The 24,688-nt window shown below is 38.3% G+C and overlaps 1 protein-coding gene across 1 annotated transcript in view; it reads left to right on the forward strand.

Moving 5' to 3' along the window:
* FHIT (fragile histidine triad diadenosine triphosphatase) overlaps window positions 1-24,688 on the forward strand; it is a 467,341-nt gene that overhangs the window by 58,313 nt on the left and 384,340 nt on the right. The window contains 3 exon segments of the mRNA XM_036739674.1: window positions 11,635-11,746; window positions 13,268-13,425; window positions 15,199-15,228. Of these exon segments, the coding sequence (XP_036595569.1) occupies window positions 11,635-11,746; window positions 13,268-13,425; window positions 15,199-15,228 (300 nt within the window).

Genomic DNA, 24,688 nt, shown 5'->3' on the forward strand with positions numbered 1-24,688 from the left:
TGGACTAGACGGCATCTGAGGTTCTTTCCAGTTCTAGCTCTGTGATCTTATTGTCCTGGCAAAGACTCTACAAATTCATTTGAGCATTACTGTATTCATGGTAGCTTGCATTATTATTTATTTTCTCAGTCAACGGATGATGTTGTTGTTCAATCATTTCAGTCATGTCTGATTCTTCATCACCCCATTTGGGGTTTTCTTAGCAATGATGCTGAAGGTTTTCTATTTTCTTCTCCAGTTCATTTTACAGAAGAGGAAACTGAGACCAACAAGTTTAAGTGACTTGCCCAGGGTCACCTAACTAGTAAGTGTCTGAGGCTGAATTTGAACTCAGGTCTTCCAGACTCCAGGCCTTGTGCTCTATTCGCTGTGCTACCTCACTGCCCAAATGATAGATGATATTAGTACACATATCATTATGTAGTAGCTCTGTATATTTCAATGTATAAAAAAGTTTTTTTTTTTTTAATGTTGGGAACCACTGACTTGGAACATCTGTACAATTTTTGCATCTTCATGCCTTACTTTTCATTCCTCAGCACCATGGACAGAGATGTGGTGGTTTCTTGGTTTCATTTCCATTTACTTCCCATGTATTTTGTATAAACAACTGTATTTGTATATATGCTGTCTCTCACATTACACTGTAAACTCCTTGAGGTCAGGTACTATTTTTATTTCCTTCCACTCCAGTACTTAGCCTAATACTTACCACATAGTAAGTACTTAAATACTTATAGATTGCTCAGTTATCAATTCAACTCAACATGCATTTATTAACTCCTTAATATGTTCAAAGCATTGTGACAAGGGCTGCAGTTTAAAAGGCAAAATAAAACAAACACCAACTAGCCCCTTTGTTCAAAAAGCTTTTATTTCCCTGAGACAACAGCATGCAAACCGATAAATACATTCAAGGTCATGGAATCATAGATTCGGAGCTTGTAGGGATCTTACTGATGATCACAGCCAAACCACTCATTTTATACATGAGGAAACTGAGGCAGACAAATGATAAGAGTCTTACCTAGGGACACCCTGAATGTCTGAAGCAATATTTGAACCCTGCTCTTCCTAATTCCAAGTCCAGAATTCTATCCACTACACCAAGGTAATTTGAAGCAAGAAAGGGCATCACAAAGTACTTCAGTTGTCATGTAACATGCCTTTCATTACATTATGTAGTAGTACAATGACAACAGATGTGAACAGTGATTGAAGACCATACCGCATGGTCCTGAAGTGCTTTTTTCTCTTGTCAGAGAAAAGAAATCCTGCCAAATGCATTTTTATCAGATTCTTTATTTTTTTGTAAATCTGTACTCCATGTAAACTTTTATTCATGAGCATCTTTGTTGAACTAGAACAGCCCTTCCACTTACAATGTAGTATAAGGACTTCACTGTATGTCATATTTACAGCCTGCCACAAGTCCAAATCAAAAGCTAAAGATTCAGTCAATCATCTAGATGGCTTGATTCCAAATTTCCTGATGCTTGAAGAATTCCAGAAGATTGACTTAAAAAAATGTTACATATGAACATTTGGGGTCATAAATTTAAATCTTGCCTTAGACACTTACTAGCTGTGTGACCCAGGGTGTGTTATTTAACTCTATTTGCCTCAGTTTCCTCATCTGTAAAATGAGGTAGAGAAGGAAATGGCAAACCACTCAAGTATATTTGTCAAGAAAAACCCAAATGAGGTTATGAGGTGTCAGATATGACTGAAATGACTCAACAACAACAAATTATTATTTTTTTTCTTTCCAAGGCTAAAGCTCTTTAGGGGCAAGGCACAATTAAGCAGGATGATTTTCTTTTGGTAAATGTTTTGAGTAATCTCTGAAACAACCAGAAGAGGCAATACCAGAACAAAAGCCAGGCTACAAGTCATTTATGTCTTATTTCTTTGAAAGTCACTTCCTTGCCTATATCTATCAAGAATAATCTCCCTTTTGAACATCCTATGTTTACTAACCTTGTTTGAGTTAGTTTTAAGTGAAGTTGTACAGGAAGTACACTTGCCTTATTTCCACAAGATTCAATTAGTTTCTGTGTGACCCAGGGTAGAGCACATCTTTGCCCCAATGCATTTCCCTAGTACAAAATGAGAACCATAATAACTATTTGTGAAATACTTAAGCTCGTCAGCAGAAAGGGAATCTAGCCATGTGCAAAGTGCTGTTATTATCTTAATCACACAGCTCTGGAATTGATCATATTCTGAAAATCAAATTTGCTTAAAATTATATTCATGTCATTCAGACATGATTTGATGAATATCCCATAAAGCCATTCCCTGATTTATTGAAATGGGTATGTTAATAACTAATGAAGAAAGGTGTGGTCCAAACTAGCAAGATGCTGCTTCAATATTATATTTCCTAACATTTGTCCTGCACTATTCTTGCAATCCTAGTCTGAAAATTCATTTCAGTTGCAGCATTGAGAATAACAGATGACTTTTATGAGATGCTATCAACATTGATTCAAAGCCCCAAAACTACTGTATTTAAATCAAATAAATTGAATTTTCTTTACAAAAAAATGCTTCATTGTCCATTTTGGGGAGGTTGTGTATCTTTGAAGTGGCATCAAGAATTATTTTAAATAGCGCCAAGGAGTTAAAGCATTGGTTTTACAAATAACAGATTGTACTGAAGCTGTAAAACTCAGAAATGTAAGTTTAAAGTACTCATTTTTTATCCTTCTTGTGCACAGCATTGATTTGCTCTTGATTTAATTCTGAATTTTACTGTTTAATGTGACCTTGCTCCATATTCATATACACATGTGCCAATATCAGATTCATTGATATCTGGATGATTTGATTTATCTTACTAACTCCCCCTTCCATCAAATCCCAAGAATAGAATGGGATATACAAAGATAGACTGAACAGTCTTTAAAATAATGTTTTGTTATTTTAAAAATTATTCATCAGGATAATTACAATTCATTTCTCTTTCACAATTTTATATTTGGATAATTAATCTGTTTTCCAATGGGAATGCTCTGTGTTTTTCCCCCTTTTTAACATCAATGATTATAATCAATAAGGGAACTCTAAAATAGCCAGCACTATTCTGAATTGACCACTTATTCATGTGCACCCACCTGAATGTCCATTGAGCATCAATTCTTTTTTTAAAACGCATTTTGATTGATGTCCCTTTTTTTTAACATTACCGTAATTTTCCAAGTATTCCTTTTTCCTCCCTTCAGCCACCTCATGTAAGAAATATTTTTAAAGGGAAAAAAAAGGATAGAGAGGGAAAAAAATAAATGGTAGTCAACAGATAAAAAAAATCCGAATATATCTGTAATATGCCACGTTTATAGGTCTCTCATTTCTGCAAAGGGGTGGTACAGGGGTATCTTCTCATTACTTTTTGGTGCATGCTTCTTTGTAATTTTGTAACATCTGATTTTTGGTGGTACTTTTAATTTACTTTGTTATAGTCATTGTGAAGATTGTTTTCTTGGCTCTGATTCGTTATTCTGGAGCATTTCATGTACATCTTTCCATGCTTCTCTTTATTCATTATTTCTTCTAGCATAGTAATGTTCCATTATATTCATGTACCACAATTTGTTTGGCCATTCTCCACTTGATGGATATTGACTTTGTTTATAATTCTTTGCTATCACACAAAAAAATGCTGCCATAAATATTTTAGTGTATATGTCAATCTCATCTTATCCATGGCCTCCTTGGGATAGCCAATTTCTATGTCAAAAGCAACTCAATATCTGCCCAAGGGTAGTGATTTTTGCAAATTTGAACAGAAATAATTTTAATGTGAAGATTTAGAAAAACAGCTTCTTTAACCATTGATTTCAATTCCACAAGCATTTACTATGCACCTACTATTTGCAAGGGATTGTGGTAGGTTCTTGGAGCTGATAGGTGGTACAGTATATAGAATGCTGGGCCTGAAGGGAGCAACACTCATTTTCCTGAGTTCAAATCTGGCCTCAGACATTTAACCCTGGGCAGGTCACTTAACCCTGTTTGCCTTAGTTTCCTCATCTGTAAAATGAACTGAAGAAGGAAATGGCAAACCACTCCATCATCCCTGCAAGAAAACCCCACATGAGGTGATGAAGAGTTAGACATGAGTGTGAAATGGCTGAACAACAGCAATATGTTAGGTTCTTGGAACACACACACACACACACACACACACACACACACACACACACACACACACAAAACTTAAATATCCTTATCCTCAAGCAATTTATATTTATCTAGAAGGCTAGAACACAGACACAAAGACACAAAATGTATACCAAATAATGGGAAATAATTTGAAGGGGAAGAGATCACCATCAAATGGAGAGAATAGGAAAGGCCTGGGGCCTATAGAAGGTAGAATCTCTGTTGTGCTTCCCAGAAAACTAGGAATTGTATCATTTGCAGGTGAAGAAAGAGTTAATTTTAGATACAGAGCACCATATATGTGGGAGATGGGAGATGGGAGATGGAATGTTTTGTATGAAGAACTACTATCAGACCTGTTCAATTAGAATGGAGAGTTCTTGAAGGGAAGCAATTAAAGTAATATTGGGAAGTTATTAAAATAAGAGTGAGAATGTACTAGACAGGTAGATAAATAGAGACAATGATAGACATAGATAATTAAGTACTTAGAAATGATAAGTATTTGATAAGATGATGTGCCTGGCATTACGCTAAGCACAGACAGTCCCTGTCCTCACAGAGCTTAAATTCTAATGAGGAAAGGGAACAAGTAAAGGGGGAGGGGCACCTATATTGCCATAGTGAAGAGATGGCAGGATTGTGGTATGGAGGCATGGACCTCAGCAAGACCAAGTGAAAACTTGCCTATGGGAGCCAAGTGATCCAGGGCAGATTTCAAGTTTCTGGTGGGTCTGAGATAAGAATGATGGACGGAGAACAGAAGGCATAATGGGGAGAGGACCAGGAAGAATTTTGTGGGGATGATGTCATGGAAGACTTTAATGGCTAGCCTAAGCATTTAGTGTTTTAGCCTAGAGGCAGTAAAGATGAAAGATTTTTGAGCATGGGAAAGATATGATCAGATGTGTATTTTAGGAATATCAGCTTGTTGATTGTATGAAGGATGGATTTGGTAGGAGAGGGATTAGAATCAGGGGAACAGTTACTAGGCTATTATATTAGTCTGAATGAAAAGGGATGCAGCCACAAATTAGAGTAGAAGCTATATGAGCATAGAGAAGGTGATGGGTACGATGAATGTATGTAAGTAATAATTTGGAGGTACATGCAATGAGACGTGGCAAATGATTACTTTTAAAATTTTTATTTATTTTATTTTTAATTTATGGAATAAAACAAGCATTTCTGTAACATAGTATGATAAAAAGATGATTGCACATGAAACTGCAAATCTATTATGTACAACTTGCTATTCCTTTTGATATATAATGAAGTTATCATGTAAATTTCTTTTTTTTTTCCTTTTTATTGGGGGGGGAGTGTGATGGAAAGTGAAGAAAGGTTGACTCCAAGGTTGCAAACTAGAGACTGTACCTTCAAAGAGAAGTTTGGGGAAAATGTTCCTATGGCATATCCAGGTGGAGATGTTCAGTAGGCATTTAATATTCTAGGGCTGGCATATACAGGAGATGGACTTATGTATAGGGTGTTCCAAAAGTTATGGTGCCATTTTAAGTCTTAATATCTTAAAATGCACCTGGATTTTTGGGACATCTTTCATAGATTTGGGCATTATTTACATGGAGATGATAATTGAACCGGTGGGAGCTGACAGGCCTTTGAAGAGAGAGAGACAAGAGAACACAGTCCAGGACAGAGCCTTGAGGCATGCCCATGCTCAGTGAGAAAGAGAAATCTAATGACTGAGGATAGTAGTAAAGGAAAGGGGAGAACCAGAAAAGGATAGGGTAACAGAAGTCTTTGGGATGGGAGGGCCAAGAGAAAGGATTGGCCAAGATTGCTGTTTCCTGCAGAGAGGACAAGCAGAATGTGTGCTGTAGAAAGACCACTGAATTTCACAGTTGTGAGATCATTGGTAACCTTGGAGATGGCAATTTCAGTCCGGGTCTAGAACTTGTACTAAGTCCTAAGCTTATACTATCTACTTAGTCCATCAAGACTGTGTCATAATTATGTCAGATACTAAAGAAGATAAACCACCTTCTGAGTCCTTTGCATGCAGATTCTACACTACTTTGGAAGTCTGATCGCTGCCATGGTTATTCTTCATTGTTTTCTGTTTGAACAAATCTGAAGTGGTTTTGGTCTCACGGCATTATGGGGATTAACTGGTCTGGGGTTAGGAAACATGAGTTTGAATCCTATATATAATCTTAGGCTAGTTGCCTTCCATCTCAAGTGTCAGCTTCCTCATCTGTAAAATCAAAGGTTTTGCCTATTTTCTGAAGCCCCTTTCGACTCTGACATGTAATTATAGATCTTTTGGAAGACTTTTGGTTTGAAGTCAGCATGTAGGACACACCCTCCTCTGTCTTTAAGCTGCTGCCTTTTAAATCAGCTGGAAGTTTCTGTGCTCTAGTAGGGACAGGATTTGACCCTGTCTTTAGGATTACAGTTTTTGCAGCCAAAAAAATATTAGTTACAAAAGCAGGCAAAAAAGCCCTCCCTGCTCTACGTGAAATGCAATACTTCTCTTTCACTTGCTGTATTAGCCTAGCTTTTTGCCATATGAAAAGAGTGTGGAAAAGAAACTGTATTTGCAGTTAGAGAACTGACTTTTGAGTCCTTATTATTAACTGTGTGATACTAGGCAAATCACTTCCTACCTGGGCCTAAGATCCCTCACATCAAAAATGAAATGAAGAATCGAAGTAACAATCAGAAGACCTGGGTTCAAATCTCACCGCTTTCACTTGCTAACCTGCATATTTGGACAAATCCCTTAAGATTTCCGGACTTCAGTTTCTTCATCTGTAAAATTAGGCGACTGGACACAGTCCTGCTCTGCTTTACATCTATGGTACCAGGAGCTATGCTCTTATGATCTGATGACCTTTTAGGGCAGAGGTGTCAAACAGGTGTTCCCACAGTGCCTGCTGCAACATACCCACATACAGCTCATACCAGATAAAAGATTAAAATGTACTTGGGAAACATTTAAGAAAATAAATAGAAAATCAACATAATGTAGATATTGTTAATATATGGTTTTCTAAGTCAATCTACAGCCTGCAGGGATCCTTAGGTTTAGTGACCCCCATTTCTATTTGAGTTTGAAATCACTGTTTTAGGGAACTCCTAATTTGATGATCCTAATTCTATGATTTTGTGAATCATAGGTGTTAACCTTGAACTGATGAAAACCAAGAAAGGGTCTAGGTTTTGTTTCCCCATATGTTTCAAAAGAACTACAAGTCTGATGGGATTTATACGTTAAAATCAGTTATATTTCACCAAGGACATATTAAAGAAATTTATTTTGTAGGGACTGGTGAAAACTATGGAATTCATTGAATTGTGGTGGTATTTAAAATTTTAGATATTTTAATAAATGTCTCTGAATTGTATCTACACCGGAGTATACACAGACACTTTTTTTTTTTTTTGCAATGCTTTTAGATAATATGAGGCTGTCTTCAATGCTCGTCAGTGCATTCACCCCTCTTGGTGCTAAATTTCCTTGTGATTTTAACTTCTTAAAAAAAGTGCTATTCTACTGTTTAAACTCTCTGAGCATGAATCACATCCCATGATGTCTCACTAATATCTGTAATGTTATATTTACTGGCTTGAATTAGGATTTTTAAAGTTCACCGTGCTTATTTCCCACGCTTTGTGCTTCTTTATCTAGACATTTAAAACCAGACATTTTATTTCTGACTCTCTTCTGGCATATTTTCTCCCACAAGTTAGTGACCTTCTGTGCTACATATGCTTACTCTTTCACTGTGCAGTGTCTAGCTTGGCAGAGTTATTGTTATCATTCCCTCTTCCCCCCCTTGCAATGTTCAAAATAAGCCCTCTTGATCAGACTCATAAGCATTCAGACAAATATACTCATACTGACCCTCATTAGGTGTACTCCATCCTTGGCTGAAAGTCTGTCATTTCTAAATTTTAAGCCACGGTCTAGAAATCCAATTCCAGTTCTCAGATTCTGAATAAGCTTTTTGCTTCTCATGCTGGCCTCTTTTCTGAGCTCTCTACTTTTCCTAGCATGATATTAGTTTGAAAAAATAGCACCTGTATTCCTAAGGTGTCTTTTTTTTTTTTTTACCCACGATCCCAAATCTTTAGCAATACCTTCTATGCTCTTCTGCTGGTAACATTTGTCTCAAGGTGAATCACAAAGTGTATAGTGACGGTAAGGTCTGACAAATCTCAGAAGGTCCTGGGAAGACAATCTACTTTTATTGTTTCTATTAGGTTAAAATATGACCTCCCAATAGTGAATCACCAACTGTGACTGGGAAGGGGAATAGATTTTTGAGGCAGGAGAACTGAGTTCAGGTCTGGACTTTCTGCCTGTGTCACCTTGGGGAGGTCATTTCATATCTCTGAGCGTTTCATATCTCTATGCAAAATGAGGGGTGTTGGTCTATATCAGTGGTGTCAAATTCAAATAGAAACCAGGGGTACTTAATCCATATGTAAGGATCCCTGGGGGAGGCAGATTGACTTAGGAAACCACAAATTACTATTATCTATGTTTCATTGATTATTTAAAAATTAATTTTGTAAAATATTTCCCAGTTGCATTTTAATCTGGTACCAGCCTGCCCAAAGGTTTAACGTCTCTGGTCTAGATGATCTCTGAGGTCCGTTCCAGATATAAAGCTATATATTAGTCTATGTTTTATTGGCCAACCTTGAATGAACTGCCTCCTGAGAACACCTCAGCATCCATGTCATCACTCTTTGGAGGAAGAGGAGCTGCTTTCTCCCAAGAGGCCTTAGCTCTCCCCTATACAAGAAAAGCTTCTTACATGTTATAGAAATTAAACATTCAGGGCTAGTCCTCCATTTCTGTGTCATATTCTTCTCCTTTCTGAGCTCCTGACATAGATTTTGATTCCTGTCTGGCCCATCCAGTCCATTTCCCCTTTTTACCTTTAAAAGAATATGAGCTCCTTGAGGGCAGGGACCATTTCAGATTTTACTCACACTCCCCTGTACCTACCATAATTCCTGGCACATAGGTGCTTAATAAATGCCTGCTGATTAAAGCATTTCTTTCATTCTTTCCAGGAATAATTCATTCTCTCTGATAAGTTGGAGAATGGAAAGCTATTTCTCTACCTTTCTGATGTTCTTTGCTAGGGAAGCCTGCATACATTTTTCCCGGACACAGCTGTTGTTTAGCACCAGCAGGGATGCAAATATAGCACATTCTCTTTAGGTCTCTGCAAAATTTTCTTTGCCCTCCATGTTCCTTGGAAGCAAAGTCCATGTTTCTCTTTTGTTCTTTTGGCTGTCTCATGGCAAATTTTCCGCTGATGCTCACAATAGACTCTTGAGTGATGCTTTATTAAAGTAGGGCTTCTCTGCCTTTCTTTGCAATAGGACTGCTAGCTTACTTAGTTGTCTTTTGACCTGAAGTGACTAGATTCCAACCAAAGGCCTTGTGCAAAAGGACACTAGCTGCCCTCAGCTATTATCCACAGCTCTTAAAACCAATTCCAGCCAGAAATTATTTCTTATTTCTTCCTTTCTCTCTTCTTTGTTGATAAGATGTCAGACATATATTTGTATGTTGCTTGTGGCTTATGACCCACACTGATCCCTTTGTAAGGATTGGTTTGTAGTTGGTCACTTGAGCTTACTTAGCTGTCTCTATCTACTGATTTCTATCAAAACCCTAATACAAACATAAGTCTCCCTCAGCTTTTGCTTGTGAAGTCTTAAGTAGAAGGCTTTAGAGTACTCAGTATGCAATTGGAAATTGGAGACTAGAGCAGGGGTGAGGAACCTGCAGTCTAGAGGCAACATGTAGTCCTCTAGGTCCTCAAGTGTGGCCCTTAGATTGAATCCAAACTTTACAGAACAAATCCCCTTAATAAAAGGATTTGTTCTGTAAGTCAGTCAAAAAGCTGCACCCAACCCAAGACCTGAAGTCCTTATGTGGCCTTGAGGCCGCAGGTTCCTCACACCTGGACTAGAACTTTGGGGAAAGAGAGATTATATGAATTGAGTGGATAGTTGCTTAGCTGCATAGTTGAAGCCATGAGGCAAGAAGGGATGACCAGGGAGAAGTGGGCCAAAGAGGGCCAAAGAACCTTGAGGGGCACGTACATTAAGATGGGACGAAGACAAGGAACTATCTAACTAGACTGAGAAGTAGCTGTCAGAGAAAAAAGTGGAGATCCTTAACTATGTCATGGAGGCCAGTCCAGGAAAGAGTGAACACAGACAAGACAATGAGGAGAGGTAGAGTGATATATGCTGGGAAATCGAGGTTAATCCTTTTGGGGTTTATGACTATGCTGGAGTTCATCAACAAAACTAGTATTCTACCAGTATATTATTGAGAGCTAAAAATACTATAGTTAAGAGCTATGTGGATAACTAATATGTGGCCAAGAGTGGTCAAGTTTGGACCACTAAGGTCACAGGAATCTCAGACTTTTAGACAAATTTCTACTTACAAGAAGGGGACTTGGCAAGTAGGGGTTGTCCTAGACCATCAGATCTGATGGCTGCCAAACTAAGCCTCTCACAAAGGGCATAGGGATTCGAAATATCATGCATTTGCACTGAAAATTGAAGAAGTGAAATAAGATAAATCAGCAGAATAATGATTCATTTTCAAAGTGTGATTCCTTTAATGAGATCAGATCTCTATATCTATAGCTTTATTTCTCTATAGACATGGAGATAGATAGGCATCTATATAATTGTATTTGAGTAAGACCTGTGATTTCATTGGTATGAAAATCTCCCAGTGAGGAAAGTCTCCTCTGCCCCCTGCCCATCCCCATCAGCACAGTACTGAAATTTATGGCCTTTGAAAGTTTCCTGAGTGGCACCTTAGTGGATAGAAAGTTGAACCTGGATTCAGGAAGACCTAAGTTCAAGTCCAACCTCACAACCTTACTAGCTGTGTGACCTCGAGAAAGTCATTTAACATCTGTCTGCCTCAGTTTCCTCAACAATAAAATGGGGATAATAATAGCACCTACTCCATGGTGTTGTTGGGAGAATGAAAAGAGGTAATATTTGCAAATTGTTTATCATAATGTGTGGAAAATAGGTTCATGATAAATGCTCATTTCCTTCCTCCTTCCTTCCTTCTTTCCTTCCTTCCTTCCCTCCCTCCCTCCTTCCTTCCCTCCCTCCCTCCTTCCTTCCTTCCCTCCTTCCTTCCTTCCTTCCTTCCTTCCTTCCTTCCTTCCTTCCTTCCTTCCTTCCTTCCTTCCTTCCCTCCCTCCTTCCTTCCTTCCATCGCTAAGAGATTAATTGACTTGACCAGGGTCACACAACCCAGAAATTGAACCCGGGTCTGCTTCTGCTTGACTATACCACATTGTCTGTATCCTTCCATCCCCCTCTCCATACCTTTCTCCTTCTTTCTCTTTTTATCCCATCTTTTCTTTCTTTTCTTTCTCCTTTTTTCTCTTCCTCCTTCCTGTTCTCTTTTCTCTTTCTCTTTATCCTTTCATTAAGGTTTCCAAGCTTTACGTGGAGACACGGCCTAAGAATTTAGGTTGTTTCATTGATTGGGGTCTTCAGGGTTGCTACAGTTTGGTGAAATCCAAAGCCTACCTTGAAGTGGAAGGTAGGAATAGGGAGGGGATAGAACTCTAAGGAACATTCCTTTTAACAAAGAAAAGCCAACTCCCTGGGAGGGGAAGTCAGCAATCTGCTCAAAGCAAATGAAGGGAAATTCTTCATTTCTAAATGGTTCATTGACCCATGATAATACAGCCGCACAGCAAAAGAAGGATAATTATCTTTCTAAGTATCAGATGCCCTGTGGGTTGAAGCTTCCCTCTTCCTCTCTTGAAAAATGAACTCGGATCAAACAAATGTTCTTTTTCCTAGTTTACCATTGACACGAATTTCCTTATTATGAGCAAAATTAATTAGTTTTCTCCCCCCTCTCTTCTTTTTTTCCCCCTTCTCCTCTGCTATGGAAATCAGCCCTCCACAACAAATCCCCCACTTTTTCCCTTGGGATTTCATTTCAACCAATAGCATTGGTTATGAAGATGCTTTGTACGTTGGCAAAACTAGCATCTAAATTATTAGAATTTTTTTTTGCCCTTTGGCAACTTGGGTTCCAGGTAGTGACATGTTCTTTTAGAACAACCAAAGCACACAGAAACAAAACATAGCAGGGAAGAAAAAAACACACACACACTGACAGAAGAAACAACTCGATGCTTTTCTGTCCCAGCGGGACTTGAGAGCTAAACAAATACCAATATGTGTTATTTTAAAACTAATTTAAAGGGATGGATCCTAGGCAAAGTAGCAGAAATAGCATTGATCATTTGTAAAAAAAAAAATTAAATATTGATATGTAACCTGTAGGTTATCCTAATTACATCGTGACCCTTTCTCTCAAGAACGCTTCAGCTTTCCTCAGACTAATAATGCAGATATATTTACTCTGATAAACTTTGAGACTGCATTAAGAAGTTCTCATCTATGTAAGTAGACAACCCTTTCCACATACTAATGATTTCACTTCAAATGTCTTGGCTTCCTGGAAATCATTCTGACATAACCTTTTCGTGAATTGCTTAACTCCTGGTACATTTCTCGGTTACAGATGAGATAGATGCTACCTTTTCTGAAGGTCTACAGACTTTCCAACAGTTAAAAAAAATAACCACTGTCTTTTCATTACATGCTTTCCCAATTTCTCCAAAGGGTTATTGAAATTAAATTTTAATCCTGGCAAGCTAACTAGGAGGGAACTAGCTTCTTGTCACTTTTTCTAAGCCAGTGCTTTAGGCTGTCTAGAAGATAGTTGTAGCAGAGCTGGGGTTCAGGAGACAGAGGGCTCAGTCTCTGACTCTTCCCAGGATCCTTTTGGTGCCACAAGATAGGAAAAAAAAACAAAACCCCAAACAAACCTAACCTGTCTGTGCCCTCCTAGCGCCAGCTCTAAGAAAGAGGGTAGTAGTCATAATATTCACCAGGCAGATATTAATGGTGACTTGGAACTTCTTGGTTCCACTGCATAAAAGCATGATGTTTTTGTATCCCAAGCTTAACAACACTCTGTAACATTAGTAATGCTTGCTCACTAAGAGCTGTGTCTATTATGAACAGTGACATGCCTTAACAGACTATGACTCAGATGTCCTGGTATGTCCCTTGCGCCCTGTGGACCGTTTCCGTGACCTGCATCCCAATGAAGTGGCAGATTTGTTTCAGGTGGCCCAAAGAGTTGGGAATGTGGTGGAGAAACACTTCCAGGGAACTTCCCTCACATTTTCCATGCAGGTGGGTATGCTGGTTGCTTGGATTATGCCTTTTTTCTTCCTTTTAAAACTAGGCTGTCTAATTTTTTGACCGTCTTTAACCAATCCATCGCTTCATTTAGTTGTCAAGACTCATTGATAAGACTGTGTCCTAGAGGGGCAATATGAATAGGCTAAATTTTGTCCTTGGGACCAACCTCTGCAATTTCTTGTCTGTATGGCTTTGGACAACTCACTTTGCCTCTCTGGCACTGTCAAAATGAGGAGGTGAGACTAAATGGCTTCTGAGATCCCTTTCAGTGCTAACACTATGATACTACATTAGAAATGCAGTGACACTAGTTTTTAAAAAATGGCAGGATCCCTTCTATCCATCAAGCTCATCTTCGTTGAGATATCATTGAAATGTCAGGTGTTTCTGGCAAGGTGTCAATTTTACTTCAATGTCAACAGAGCAAAGTCACAACCTAGGATATATCTACATAGCCCCAAAGAATTCTGAAATGAAGGGAAAAAGCAAATCAAGGAGGTGATTCCATAGACATTAAGATATTATGGAGGGAGAGATAGAGCATTTATTTCAAAGGCATTGATTGCTTGGTGAACTAAGTATTTCGTGTTTAAGTTAAACTGAATTCTTATGTATCTCAAGACTATTCCCTAGTATTCTCCCTGAGACCCTCCAGGACCCTTGAAACAAATATTCCTAATATATAATTATCACAAAAGTGGTGTTTGGACCCAAAAGACATTTTTTTTTCTTGCTCTCATGTCTACTGTATCTTAATGGGTGCAATTTTTAAAACTTTTTTTAACCAAAATGTTTCAGTGGTTTTTTGTAGACACAGCCTTGTTTCTATAATATTTCTGTTGAGTATATATAGACAAAGTTCAAGTAAACAGGTGAAGAAAATTGTAAATGCTGCCCAAGAAATCATCCATTCATTCATTCCTTCAATAAACATTTTTAAGTACCATCCCCCCCCCCTTTCCTGTGCAGCGGCTCACTGCTGCATGTTAACCAGCAAAATTTGTTCTTCCAGGAGATGACTAAGGCCACTTCTTTGCTTTGATTTCTGAGAGAGCTGGTTCCCTCCTGAAATCAGGCTGACATCTGCTTTCAGTTATGCCTAACATATGTAATAGGTTTTGGACTGGCTTAATGCCCATGTCTGGTTAACATGTTCCATGGGTTTCTGGGTAGGTCAGAGATACAGGAACCAGGAGGTGATGGTGCAGTAGGAATGGGAGGCACAGGAAAAAAGGGATTGGGAATGCTGGTGTGACTTACGCATGCCTTTCTCAAGGTTAACGATAGGGAAAGAATGGACAATATTATTTTTCGTCTAATATAAGAAGTCCTATACCCCTACTTTACTAATTTACCTAAATCAGTTTCCCTATGTAAAAGCTTAAGATAATCAGGCATTAATTATCTTCCCTCTGATTTAAAGAGACTTGCAAGATGTTATGTTTCACATCCCCAAATGGTCCTCAGCCTTCCTTTAAAGCAATCAAAAGCACAGCCGTGAGTGGAAAGCATGTCAAGGAGCAAGGAAGGGTGATACTTTGTATAATTTATATCATTTTTATATCTAACTTCTTACTTAGTCTTAGGCAGAAATGGAAAAGTGTCTCTTCTCAAATGCTTGAAGTTGGATGGTGCCCATGAGAGTACTATAAATTAACACACAATGAAATTGGATATAAATTATTAACGAATACTATTTCTGAATAACTCTGAGACCTAGGCAGTCTACCCTAAACTCAGTCCTTTGTTTTGTTTTGATTACAGGATGGGCCTGAATCTGGACAGACTGTGAAGGTGAGTGCTTATTATATGCATACAAATAAATAAGGTAGGATTATTAGACTTAATAGATCAAAGCTAATCTACAGCAGTCTGTTGGATCATTTGGGTTGTGGGGTTCCTCTATCTAATATTACTACAAACACTAAATTATTGGAATTGTGCAGAGAGATATGGTTCAATTAATTTTTTCCCCTAATTAAAAGTATCCATTTCTTCCCCTTCCTCCCCTACAACTAAAAAGGGGAAAAAAAAGGTTTGGGGAACCCCTTTTAATAAATGCCAATAGTCAAACAAAACAGAGTCCCACATTGGCCGTGTCCAAAAATTATATATCCCATTCTAATTTGATTACCTCTCGGTCAAGAAGTAGCTGACATGCTTCATCATGGAATTATAATTGGTCATTCCATGGATTAGAGTTCTCAACTCATTCAAGGTTGATTATCTTTACAATACTATTGTAATTATATAAATTGTTCTCATGGTTCTGCTCACTTCACTCTGCATCAACTTATCCAAGTCTTTCTAGGTTTTTTTTTTAATTCATTTTTTTTTAATTTTTAAGTTTACAACACTTAGTTCTACATAATTTTGAGTTCCAGATTTTCTTCCCTTCCTTCCCCCCTCCCTCCCTAAGATGGCATGGAATCCCATATATCTTCCATGTATAACTTTGCATTGAATTAATTTACCTTTCTAGGTTTTTTTGAAACCATCTCTTGTGTCTTTTCTCATAGCACAATCATATTTCATTATATTTCTGCATCATAATTTGTTCGGATCTTTTCCAATTGGTACCCTTTAGTTTCCAACTTTTTGCCACAATAAAAAGAGCTTCAGCAAGGATTTTGGTACATATAGGTTCTTTTCCTTATTCTCTCATCTCTTTTGGATGTACAACTAAGAGGTATCACTAGTAGTAATCAAAGGGTATGTACAGTTTTAATTTTTGGAGCCCAATTCCAGATTACTTTCCACAATGGCTAGCCCAATTAACAGCTCCACTAATAATGCAATATGCCTGTTTTTACCAAAATTTGTCCTTTTTTTTTTTTTGGTCCAATTTGCCAGTTTCATGGGTATACAATAGAAACTCAGATGCTTTAATTTACATTTTTCTAATTAGTGTTCTGGAGCACTTTTTCATAAGACTGCAGATAGCTAGGATTTCTAATTTTGAGTATTTCTTATTCATAACCTTTGGTCATTTCTTATTTGGGGAATAGTTGTTATAAATTTGAGTCAATTGGTTATGTGTCTTAGAAATGAGAACTTTATCAGAAAAAGTTGTTGTCAAGATTGTTTTTCCTCAGTTAATTGTTTCCCTTCTAATTTTAATTTGCATTATTTTGTTTGAGCATAAATTCTTACATTTTATACAATTGAGACAGTCCACATTAACATTTGTTCCTCTCTATCTCTTGCTTGGTCATGAATGCTTCTCCTATCCATAGATCAGAAAAGAGATTCCTTGTTCTTCTAATTTGTTTATGATATGATTTTTATATCTAGGTCCTGTCCATTTGGAGTATATAGTGTAAGATGTCAGTCTAAACCTAACTGACAACATGGCGTCCATTTCTTTGCCACATTTCATCTTCTCATATCCTGAAAAAGTTGCCTTTCCTTTCTTTAATAAGCATCTAAAGCAAACCCAACCAACATTTCCGTTTGGGATGGTCAGTCAATATACATTTATTAATTACCTACTATGTGCCAGACACTGAGCTAAGGGCTGATTATACAAAGGCAAAAGACAGACCTTGCTGTAGGGTAGCTCATAGTCTAATAGGGGTGATAACACACACACACACACACACACACACACACACACACACACACACACACACAACAATAACAACAACAACTAGGTAGGAACAAGCTATATACAGGTTAAATTGGAGATAACAAATGGAAGGTATTGCTAGTTTAGCCAACCCTCAACTTCCATATTCATTCTCAAACCAATAAATCAGTAGCCAATTCTTTATGTTATTAAGAAACCTACTCAGTTATTGATATGAGGGTGAACATGGAAGTTGAGGGTTGGCTCTCCTTTGCCTGTACCATAGTGACTTTCAGGGATATAACTATGTCAACATGACTAGGGCTTTGCCCTGGACATTTCAGGAGGTAGAAAAAAAATAAATTTAGCGCCAGTTAGTAAGGATTAAGAAAGGTAACTCATTTCTTTTGCACAAATGACCGCATTCCTGTGCATCTCCCCACTCCCCCCACCCCCAAATCCTCCATTGAATTGAACTCATTTAAAAAGATTGGAAGGTGCCTTTTTTATTGTTTGCCCTGAGGCACATTTTGGACTAGTTGGCTTTCCAACAATTATTAGTAATCTACAGGTTCTATGACAAATCTACATTGTGTATAGATAAAGAGCTGGCCTCAGAGATGGGGACCTGGGTTCAAGTACAACCTATGACAAAGGTTTTTTGACCTGGAACAAATCACTTCACATCTCATTGGTGAGGCAATTCCCTAAGACTACAAGTTACACTTCAGGTAAAGGTTGCATTGTTTCCATTGGTCCCAATCCTCATTGGACTTTCAGCAATAATGATGATGCTTTAAGGTTTGCTAAGTACTTTAGAAATATGATCTCATTTGTTGTGAGAACAACCCTCAAAGGAGATACAATTATTTTCCCCATTTTACAGATGGGAAAAACTGACACAGAGAAAGGTTAAGTAACTTCTCCAGGGTCACAGCTCTTAAGTTTTTGAGGTTTCTAAGTTTCTGAATTCAGGCCTTTCTAACTCTATCCCCTTTGCTACCTAACCAATGAAATCACAGGTCCAGTCCCCCTAAAACAATAACTAAAATAAAAATTATGGCTTCTTCTATTTATGAATAAACATGTTCCAGGCCTTTTATCTCTCTTCTTCACCCCCTCCTTTCATCCTTCTTCTGTCACTTCCCCCTGGTCCTCCTCCTTGCTGAAGTTCAAGGCTGATGGAGCCAGTGAAGCTTAAAACTAGATTTTAAGTGTACTAGTAAGGGGAAAAGGGAGGATTTATTGGGATATTCTCCACTTGCCTAGTTTTAGAAAAATAAGATAAAATGCAGTGTGAGTCTGCAGCTATGTTTCACTTCCTGAGGTCCAAATGCAAATCCCTGGGTAGTTACATTCTGTGCTTCCACATTAGATAAAGGCTATTTTTTTCCAAGCTGAAAATCAAAGGAAAGTTGAGCTATAGTTAGAGTTTTGTAAAATAAGATTAGATGGTTACAAAAAGCCATTGAGTGGATTAAGATAACACTCAGTACCAAATGATGGCAAATAAAAATACACAAAAAACCCAATCCCCTGCACCCCCCCCTTCTTTTTTTTTTTTTTTTTTTTTTTTTGTAATTTGCAGTGTTGACCTTAGTCTGGATGTGGCTTTTACTGCTTGAGACAAATGCCTAGCAGAGTTTAAAGAGGGAAAAAAAAAAGAAAGAGGCCTCAGGGAAGATGGGGAAATGTGTGATACAGAAGGCAATTTACTGTAAGGGCTGACACGGAACAGGTCAGCAGACGCTTGCTGGGGAAAAGGATTGACTGCCAGATTGTGGGGGGTGGGAGTAGTGGGGAGAGACATGATGGAAACAGGTGAAAATGATATTCTCTCATCATGGCTTCCTAAACAATATTTTGACATTAGCAAAGTAAGTAAATTGGTCGCTAGGGTGAAACATTTGCCTTTTTAATTCCAAGGGTAGATAGTTGAGAATCTTTTCTTTTGTCAAATAATATTTAGAAAAAATCAGTATTCATATGGAGTTACTAGGAGGGGAGGGAGAATGTCTCTCATGCCCATTAGTGTGGAATATTAAGAATTAACCCTTGGTACTCAGTTGGGTGGTCAAGCTGAGAATCTATTGGGGATAGGCCATTAGGTTTATTGAAAAAAATAAGAAGATGAGTGGGTGGGATAAGTGAAATTACATGAGAAACTTAATGTATATCCTTTGCTTAACTGATGTGGCTTGTATGGGATGATGGTTTAATGGTGCAACTAACCCAAATTCATGGATGCTCTTTGGCATGGGAAATTGGGGATGGTGATTTTTTTTTAGATGCATTTGAAGAACATATAAGCTGGATCCTTTCCTAATCTTTCTGTGAAAGGTGCTCTGAACATAAATCCTCAGGAAGATAAGAATGAGCTGGAAGGAAGATACTTAGAGATGAAATAGTCCAATCATTTCAGTTTACATTGAGAGAGATATCACCTTTGTGCATTGATGAAGGGTAAAAGAAAGACTAGGGAGATTTTGCTGCTAACGATACGAATCATCGATGCAGGAATATAGACCAGGAATGTAGAGGGCCCTGGCCTCTCTTTCCCTATCTAGCTTTTATCTGATTTCCATGATCTTGGGGATGAGGCACATCCTGATACCACAGTCTCCACATGGTTGTTGTGATTATATGTTAATTTGTTTGGTTTTATTTTGTTTGAGCTGAGTTCCCAAGGGATACAACATCCCATTGAAGATGAAACTGGAGTTACAAGGACTTTCTTAAATCAGTTGTATAGGACCATGGAATTTGAATCAGCCAGCACCAGACACAAGTGTGTAACAGAATAAGCTTCACTTTGCTTTTATTGGCAGCTGCCTGGCTGAGTACAGTGTGGTTCCTGGACTTCAGCTATGCAAAGAGAGCTGTAGCTCTCTTTGTCAAGGGAGAAGTTTTCCAGGAAGTACATCTTTATAGATAAAGTTAGTCAAAGGATCATAAATTTAAGGATGCAGTAGACCTCATAGGCCCTCTCAGTTTACAGGTGAGGAAGCTAAGGCCAAAAATGGCTTGTCCAAAGTCACACAGATAGCAAATGAACAAGGCAAGATTTGAACTGAAAGGTACTGGCTCTCAAATTAACATTACCCCCCCCCCCCACTTCTATGCCAGTTACCTCTCAACCAAATAATAATCACTTATTAAGCACCTATATACCAGGCACTGGGGTTACAAATGAGAAAAAAAAATACAGTCTCTATTCTCAAGGGGTTTGCATTCTCTTGGATGAGACAATATATTGTGCACATTTCGCATGTGTAGAATAAGCACAAAATACGCACAAAGAGAGCAGCAGATGACCCTGAAAATACTAAGTAGCTGAAGCTCATCAGGTGGTAGCAGAGAACAGCTTAATGACTCTGAGTCCGTACCATGGATAGCAGAGATGTGACAGTGCAGGAACAAAGCACACAACAGATAGGAACCCTACAGGGAGTATCAGAGAAATATGAAATGCTATTACCAGATCCATGGGGAACTCTGCAATGTTGGAGTTATGATCTACCATTTCCATGTGTGAGTCTTGGCAACATACTTCCCTATGTGTACGCCTGGGCATGTGGGCCTATGTAAACTCCATGCATGTTCCCTGGCCAAATATATTCCCTATGGATGTCTCTCTAGGCATGTTTGTTTGTCATGTATGATCTCTGCATGTCTACTTTCCTTTCACTGGTCATGTGCAAATTTATGGAGAGCACATAGCCAATACATATGAGTGGGAGGTTCTCTTCTTGTTGCCTTTATTTGCTAGGTTGTTCAAATAACTCTTTTGCTTTGAGTATGTATGTCCTTCAGTTAGAAAGCAGTGGGGTAAAAACACATTGGTGGGGTTTTGTGAGCTATGGTACTGACCTTCAGAGTGACTTAGACCCAGGGTAGCTCTAATGGGGGCATATGTGTAAAAGAGTACATTAAATGCTTCATATGGATGAGGAAACTGACACTTGGAAGAGTTCTGATTTCTCAAGACCATAGAACAAGTTCCTGAAAGAACCAAGACCTAATACTGATCCAGTAGCCTTTTTCCTGAATTATCTTGTCTTTTATTCACTGCTCAATGAGCAGTGGTGCCTTTGGAGCTGGGGTGGTTGGCAGATCATTCAACTATTTTAGCTTAATGTAAAATTTGTTGTCTATTTTATTTCAGAAGTTTCAACATTACAGTTAATTACTACATTGTATAAGTTTTTAATGGGATTTATATATTTCTAATATGTCTTTTAATTTTAATTATTTTTGCATTTATTTAATTTTTTGAATTTACCAAGCTCATATTAACCAGAGAAAGTATGAACAAGAGGGTCCTCTTCTCTTAGGTGACATCTACAAAACAGATTAAAATTTCCAGATAATTTAGCTATCATAATGATATGTTTTTATAATTGGCTCTTCACCCAGTGTTTCAACAATCCGGCTAGCAGCTTCTGTGGGGGTGTAAGATCCACCCACAGCCAGCACCCAGAAAGCTGCCAGCACACTGGGAAAGCACAGGTTTTTTTGATCTGCTTAACCAAGGAAAGCAAGGTGAAGGGGTTGACAAATTTACTTTAATCCAGCATACAGACAGCATTCACTTAGTTCAGGGGAAAAAGCCAGCACCCTGAACTTCAGAATAAAATACAAACAAATTACAAATATCAACACAGAGACCCAATACAATTCATAGTTACCAACATCTAGGTTCAGCCCAGGAGCTCAGAACAAGGGCTGGCCCACAGTCACGTGCCACCACTACTGCCGCAAAGAGCTCCAACCCAAAGGGATCTTCAAGCTGTCTTCTCTCCTCTTATAGAGTTTTCGACATCATCAAGCATTCACATCCACATAGATTAGGTTAACACCCAATAGGGCATGGCTCTGGAGTTAACACCTCCCCTTAGCCAGCCCCATCTTGGGCCCCACCCCAGTCACCAATCCACACCCACATAAGTTCCATACCTAATAGGGCTCTGGGCCTGGGGCCCAGCGCCTAGCAAGGCTCAATGAAATACACTGAGTTACTCAAAGAAAACAAAGGCCATTTTGCTTACCAACACACCCAGTACCACATAGACTCGGCCTTAGGGTGCCAATCAGTTACAGTGTAGGGGCTAACACTCTCTATGTTACATTTCCTGAGTGCCCCAACTGAGACACACTCTTAAAGTTACTCAGCTCTGCATCCAGAAGCTCACAAACTGCTCCTCCCTGAAATCCCAGTTACTGTTTCCTTTATCTTCATCTCCACATCTAGTTCTCTGTATTCAGTCTTGAGTAATGAGTTTTCACTAGATGATAGGCACTAACAATGAAAAATGTCATCATGATTCTTCTCCAAAGATACCACCATTGTCTTTAATGAAAGTGAAATATCATGGACAGATTTCAAGGTGCCCATGAATTTGGATAGAAAAAGTTACATCTTCATTTTCATTAACCTCTGACTGAAGTTCAGATTTCAGTTATCAATATTATGCTGAGAAGGGGTCCATAGGCTTCACAAGATTGCCAAGGGAGTCCATGACACACAAAAAGGTTAACCTCTGTTTCAAGGAGTTATGACGTGTTTTTTCTTAGACTCAAAAGCTGGCAGCATAGGATACTGGGAAGAGTCTGAGAACTTGGGTATGAATTCCACCTCTGCCACTTACTAGCTATGTGATCTTGAACAAGTCACTTAACCTGAATCTCAGTTTCCTTATCTGCAAGATGAAGGGCACTGGAATTTGAAAGACTTTAGAACTCTGATCACTGCAAAGACAATGATATCAACAATGAAACACATCACCTGCCTCCCAACAGAGAAGGGATAGATTTAAAATACAAAATGACACATGCCTTTTTTTACATGACCAGTGGAGGAATTTGTTTTTATTGGCCTATGTGTATTTCTCATGAGAGTTTTCTTTTACCTTAAAAAATAATTTAATGGGTAAGGGCAATAGGGAGAGATAAGTGTTATAGAATAAGTGTGTGTGTGTGTGTGTGTGTGTGTGTGTGTGTATACATATATACACACACATACACACCGATATATATGTACACACAGATATATACACATACATATGTATATATGCACATATATACACATACATAGATACACACATACACACACACATATATATACCCACACAGTTATATACTTATATATATCTAGATATAGATATAGATAGACATACCCACAGATATACACATGTACATACATATATGCATATGCATTTATACATAAATACACACATACACATATAGCATTGGCCTAGGAGTCTGCTAAGGAGTCTAAATTCATTCCTATCACTTCTGATATTGGTCTAAACATTCAGCAGGTTACTCATGCAATCCCATCAGCCTTCCTAACCCAGGTAGTTCAAAATACCCCAGAAGAAATGACAACACAATCAGTCATTGTACACAGTGCCTGGCATATAGTAAGTGCTTAATAAATGAGCTTGCTATCTGCCTATCTGTTTACTCTTGTTCTGGCTGTCTGTAGCAGGAGTTGTACTCTTGTCTAACTCACAGTCCTACATAGTCCCAACCTCTTCTTGCATCTAATTCCAACATGCTATGATCCTGTGATCAGAAATGTACAGCAGTGAAAAGCCCTCCCAGATCTTAATGAGATCCTTTATTAGTTTAATAAATCCTAAGTACTCCAGGGGGCAGCTAGGTGGCACAGTGGATAGAGCAAAGGCCCCAGAGTCAGGAAGAACAGAGTTCTCAGACACTTATAAGCTGTGTGACCGTGGGCAAGTCACTTGACTCTGTTTGCCTCAGTTTCCTCATCTGTAAAATGAGCTGGAGAAGGAAATGGCAAACCACTCCAGTATCTGCCAAAAAAACCCAAAACGGGGTCATGAAGAATAGGATGTAACTGAAATGACTGAACAACAGCAACTTCTACTATTCCAGCTTCCAACGTTAATAAACAAGAACTGGTCAATAGTATATATCTATGTGGATTCTTGGAATTGAGAGGGAGGGTGGAGAGAGTGAACTCAAACCTGAAATTTCATGTAGGCTTTCTAGAAAAGACAGAACCTCCTATTGAACTGCCTAAGGGGATCATTGTAAGGACTCGAGGTGTTTATTCTCTATGACCCAACGAACGAGTATTTGTTGAGTACCTGCAATGTATAATAGGGTAAAAATGAACCTTCATTGTATGAACCACAACGTTGTCTGGATGCCAGGACCTTCATTCAACACTCAACTGACACTTACTATGCACATATGGTAAATCGAGAATTGCTTTAGGTGCTGGAGAGGTATGAAATTTAAATGACACCAATGCCTGCCCTCATGAGTCATGGGTTGGGAGCTGGAAGGGTCCTTATTTAAAAGATGTTCAGTCCAACCCTTTCATGCTACAGATGAGCAAACTGTGGCTGAGTGATTAGCTTAAAGCCTAGAATCATAGATTCAGAGCTAGAAATTGCCTCAGAGGCCGTGTAGTCCAACCCTATAGATAGATACATAGATATGAATATAGAAAGATATAGATATCTACATAACATCTATTGAATATATCTCTATTTCTATATTACATAGATACCTATATCTGTAGTATATCTATATGACATCTACTATGTATTGTAGATATAGATATCTTTCTCTTCTATATCTATACCTGTCTGAATGTCTATCTATCTACAAAATGAGGCCCAGAGATATTAAAGGATTTCTCAGGTC

Source organism: Trichosurus vulpecula, chromosome 9 (genome assembly GCF_011100635.1).
Source record: "Trichosurus vulpecula isolate mTriVul1 chromosome 9, mTriVul1.pri, whole genome shotgun sequence".
NCBI classification, from domain to species: Eukaryota; Metazoa; Chordata; class Mammalia; order Diprotodontia; family Phalangeridae; genus Trichosurus; species Trichosurus vulpecula.